The sequence below is a fragment of the Coenobita brevimanus genome, chromosome 11 (assembly GCF_032717465.1).
Source record: "Coenobita brevimanus isolate Jiangsu-jjx chromosome 11, ASM3271746v2, whole genome shotgun sequence".
In the NCBI taxonomy this organism is placed as follows: domain Eukaryota; kingdom Metazoa; phylum Arthropoda; class Malacostraca; order Decapoda; family Coenobitidae; genus Coenobita; species Coenobita brevimanus.
This window is the reverse complement of record NC_136964.1, coordinates 1,224,209-1,229,697: the sequence shown is the minus strand read 5'-3', so window position 1 is coordinate 1,229,697 and position 5,489 is coordinate 1,224,209. Positions and strand designations below refer to the sequence as shown.

General features: G+C 38.7%; 1 protein-coding gene across 1 annotated transcript in view; it reads left to right on the top strand.

Annotated features, from left to right (window-relative positions):
• The first annotated feature begins 433 nt into the window (after window positions 1-433).
• Window positions 434-5,489, top strand: part of LOC145411447 (carboxypeptidase A4-like) — a 26,351-nt gene continuing 21,295 nt past the window's right edge. Inside the window, exon 1 of the mRNA XM_080281492.1 lies at window positions 434-450. Coding sequence (XP_080137618.1) covers window positions 434-450 — 17 coding nt within the window. The remainder of the gene's footprint in view (window positions 451-5,489) is intronic.

The window sequence follows — 5,489 nt, the reverse complement described above, 5'->3', positions numbered from 1 at the left end:
CTCATACATTAATTTGTCATAGCTTTTTATATTTTGCTTCTGTGGGGTTTAATTCCGATCAGGCGTCATTGTGCTGTGGGTGAAATTCCTTAACTGAGAATGTGCATCGCTGTTTCCTCTAGCCCTCTCGCCTAGGCACGACTTTCATCTAACTTCTATATTATATACACACGTTACTAGCTATTATGCAGTGTGTTATATTTTGGTGCCCTCACACACACACACACACACACACACACACATAATGCTTACTCTCCCCAACAGACACCAGCTTTGGCGAATCCAAAGGGCAGGGCTCAATATCTCGTCTCTCGGGACAAAAGTGGATTTGTGGGGTGGAGGGGATGAGTGGGTGGATGCCAGAGTCCCACCCAACTACACCAACACGCTCGCCCAAACACTCAACCAGCAAGGAGTGAATTATACTGTGACGATGTCGGATATTCAGAGGTGAGAGAGTTACATAGAGTTACATAGATACACAGACCATATGGTCCCTACGAGGCGGTCCGGCCTTAACACTAATACAGTGCTATAATAATTATTGGAGCAGAAAAAAAGGATAGCACAGCAGAAGGCTCTCTCCCCCACCCTCCAGACCCTCCGGCATTTGCCGTACAGGAAGCAAGAGAGGAAGTAATACCTTGCAGGAAAGAATAACCTGAAGGAATTTTATAGGATCGGCAGAAAGGAAATTAATATGGAAATGGAAAATTTAGGTATACAGTCACATACTTCCTGTATGCATGGACTTTTTTTTACTGACTTTTTTTTCATATAAAACAGATGAATAGAATATTTATTTATTATATTTGCCCAAAATATTGTCTGTGTTGATTACTAGTTTAGGTGTATTGTGTTTAACAGACAGATGAATGTAAACGCGAATATGCAATAACTGCTCCATCCTAACTAAACGATACCAATGGCGTCGAGATACATGTCCAGTCTCTTTTTAAATATTTTTTGGTACCACTCTCAATCTCATTCCCAGGGAGTTTATTCCAACAGAGTAAGTGAAGAAGTTTTTGGTTGTATCAAGATTAGCCCTCCTTGCTTGCAACTTCATACCATTTCCTCGAGTTACAGTCTCGGCAATTACTGTGAATATCTTGCCTGAATCAATGTTACTAAAGCCTTTCAGAATCTTAAAACATTCAATCAGCTGTCCCCTGAGTCTCCGTTTTCTAAGAGAGAATAAGTTTAATTCCCTGAGTCTCCCGAGATGTGGTTTGTTCCTCAGGGACGGGATTAACTTGGTAGCCCTACGCTGGACAGCTTCCAGTATTTCTATATCTTTAACTAGGTGAGGCGCTTAAAATTGCACTGCAAACTCTAAGTGTGGCCTGTCTATGCTTTTGTATAGGGGGATTACAATATCTTTGCTTTTATATGTAAAATGTCTTTTGATGAAGCCTAGGGCCCTGTTGGCTTTATTGGCGGCAGAGATACATTGAATTGAACATTTTAGGTCGTCTGAAATTAGTATGCCTAGATCCTTAACTAGTGAGGACTTGCTTATGATTTGGCTCTTCATTTCGTAATCATACCTTTTGTTTTTCTTCCCACTTTGCAGTACCTGACATTTACTTACACTGAAGGGCATTTGCCATTTTTCTGACCAGCTGACAATATTGTTAAGGTCATTTTGAAGGCTAATTCTGTCTTCTCCAGTTAATATAGTGTTGCCGATTTTTGTATCGTCCGCAGATTTAGAAATGAAGTTGTTTAGGCCCACATCGATATCGTTAATATATATAATAAATAGGACGGGTCCCAACACCAATCCCTGAGGAGCACCACTGGTCACTGGAGCCCAGTCTGACTCCATTCCATTTATAATGACTCGTTGCTTTCTCTCACTTAACCAGCAATGTATCCACCTATGAATATTTCCGTCAATTCCAAGTGATCTTACTTTTGTCATTAGTTTATCATGTGGCACTTTGTCAAAGGCTTTCTGGAAGTCTAAGTAGATTATATCAAGTGACCTGGTACAATCATTCATTTTAAAAAGTGTATCGTAAAACTCAATTAAATTTGTCACGCATGATCTCCGAGTTCTAAAGCCATGCTGGCTGTTCCTAATTACGTTATTAGTTTCTAGGAACTCAACTATCCTATCTCTAATTAATGATTCGAGGATCTTTCCCAAGACAGAGGTTAGGCTAACTGGTCTATAATTACCTAGTTGATCTCTACTGCCCTTTTTATATATAGGAGTCACGTTAACCTTTCCTTGTTGTAGGGACTTGTTAAAGATACATGTTAGAGGACTGCATATTACATCCACCACATTGTTCAGTATTTTAGGGTAGAAACTGTCTGGGCCGGGAGTCTTATTACTGTTCATTTTATTAAGTTTATCTCTCACGTCATTACTGCTAATATGCATAATAGTTACTGCGTTTTGGACTGATATTTGATGCTCTTCGATGGTGTCATTGGCGTCTACTGTGAAAACTGAACTGAAAAGCTTATTTAAAGGAGAGAGAGAGAGAGAGAACCGAATCTTGCTAAATATTTGAGGAAAAAGAAGAGAGAACGAGTAAGTGAAAGAGCGAGGCAGCGTGAGAGTTGAGAGAGTGAGACAGGAAGAGAAGGAGGGAGAAAATTAGAGAAAATATCTTACTCTTACTAAACACTGTAAGAGAGAGAGAGAGAGAGAGAGAGAAAGAGAGAGAGAGAACCGAATCTTGCTAAATGTTTGAGGAAAAAGAAGAGAGAACGAGTAAGTGAAAGAGCGAGGCAGCGTGAGAGTTGAGAGAGTGAGACAGGAAGAGAAGGAGGGAGAAAATTAGAGAAAATATCTTACTCTTACTAAACACTGTAAGAGAGAGAGAGAGAGAGAGAGAGAGAGAGAGAGAGAGAGAACCGAATCTTGCTAAATGTTTGAGGAAAAAGAAGAGAGAACGAGTAAGTGAAAGAGCGAGGCAGCGTGAGAGTTGAGAGAGTGAGACAGGAAGAGAAGGAGGGAGAAAATTAGAGAAAATATCTTACTCTTACTAAACACTGTGTAAGAGAGAGAGAGAGAGAGAGAGAGAGAGAGAGAGAGAGAGAGAGAGAGAGAGAAATATATATATATATATATATATATATATATATATATATATATATATATATATATATATATATATATATATATATATATATATATATATATATATATATATATATATAAATATATATATATATATATTAGATAGTGACAACATAATTCTCTCTTTATATCTCTATCTATTTGTCTGTCTGTATATTTATATTTATCTATCTGTCTGTCTGTCTTTATATTTGTGTATCTATCTATCTATCTATCTATCTGTCTGTGTTTATAACTATGTGTATGTATGTATGTACTTGGTATGTGTGTATGCATGTGTCTATTTGGGGGGAGGCGGTGGCCCAATCGGTAGAGAGTTGGCCTGCAGTCCTACCGGACCCAGGTTCAAATCCCCGCTGGGGCAGGGAACAGTTTAAGGATTTGAATTTCATAAATGCAGACTTTACTGATCTACCAGAAGACCCGCCGACATGTCGTAAAAATACCCCCGCTAATACCAATACACCAGTCCTGTATGAGACAGTCCTAGCATGTATTCAATATGGACGGTGGGTGTTAGCGCCGAAGTGGTGACATGTACTGTAGAGGTGCACGGTATGTAGGAGGGCTACTGGGCCTTGAAAGCAGGCTGTGAAGCCTATGCCCAGAGTCGGTCACATAAAATATATATATATATATATATATATATATATATATATATATATATGTCTGTTTATCTATTTATCTATCTACAATCTTCCCGAACGTTAAATTATACATAACAACTCTCTCTCTCTCTCTCTCTCTCTCTCTCTCTCTCTCTCTCTCTCTCTCAGCGTGATAGAGGCAGAGAGAGAGAGAGGCCGTGACGTCACTGCCTAAGCGAAGACCCGATGGAAGGATTGAAACAGGAACGTATCACCAGTGGGAGGACGTGAGTAGATAGACAGATAGATAGATAGACAGATGTACAGATAAATATATAGAGGTAGAGGATTGATGAATGGATGGATAGATCGATCGACAGATGAAAAGATGGACAGATAGATAGATAACGAGATAGATATATGGACAGATAAATGTATAGATAGACAGCTAGAGATGGATGAATGGATGGATGGATAGATAGACAAATAGATAGATAGGTAGATAGACAGACAGATAGACAGACAGATGGACAGATAAATATATAGATAGACAGGTAGAGGATGGATGAATGGATGGATGGATAGATAGATAGGATAGATCGATAGATAGATAGATAGATGGAAAGATAGATATATGGACAGATAAATATATAGATAGACAGGTAGAGGATGGATGAATGGATGGATGGATAGATATATAGGATAGATAGACGGACAGATAGATGGACAGATAGATGAACAGATAGATAGATAGATAAGAACATAAGAAGAGAGGATAACTGCAGTAGGCCGGTTGGCCCATGCTAGGCAGCTCCTAGAAGAGTAACTGAACTACTAGAATCAGATAAGGATAGCAAAGAAGAAGGCTCTTCCCCGCCATCCAAACCCTCCAGCCGAAGCCGGCAGGGAAAAGTCAGAAAGAGCACCACACTGGCGTGGACATTTTACAGGAAAGTGTGAAAGGAGAATAGAGACTATCACAGTGTAACCTGAAAAGGAAAAATTATGAATTAGTATTGGCTATAAGATTTTCTTTTTTCTATATCCACCCCTTATTTGTCATACGCTTATCTAGCCTATGCTTGAAACTCTCAATGGAAGAGGCAGCAACTACTTTACTAGGTAGCTTATTCCATTCGTCTACTACTCTATTACCAAACCAATTTCTACCTATTTCCATATTGAAACGGAATGTTTCTAGTTTGAAACCATTATTTCTAGTTCTATCCTGTATGCTCACTTTAAGTACCGTGCTAATATCTCCCTTATTTATACCCTTCATCCACTTAAACACCTCAGTTAAGTCTCCCCTTACTCTACGCCTCTCTAGCGAATGCAGACTTAGTCTTTTCAGTCTGTCTTCATATGACAGGTTCCGGACGTCATGTATCATTTTTGTCATTCTTCTCTGTACATTTTCTAACGAATTAATATCCATTCTATAGTAAGGACACCGAAACTGTACTGCATAGTCTAAATGTGGCCTTACTAATGCTAGATAAAGTTTCAGTATTACTTTAGATGATCTATTGCTCACGCTTCTCGAGATAAATCCTAGGACCCTATTTGCTTTATTTCTCGCATTAATACACTGTTGCCTTGGTTTAAGGTCGTTATTAATCATAATTCCTAGATCCCTCTCGCATTCCGATTTGCTAATTTCTTTGTTATCTAAGCTGTATTTAGTGTCTCCAACGGTATTACCTACGTTAAGTACTTTACATTTTTCAACGTTAAATTCCATTTGCCAAGTTTTAGACCATTTGAACAATGTATCGAGGTCTTTTTGTAAGTTATGGCAA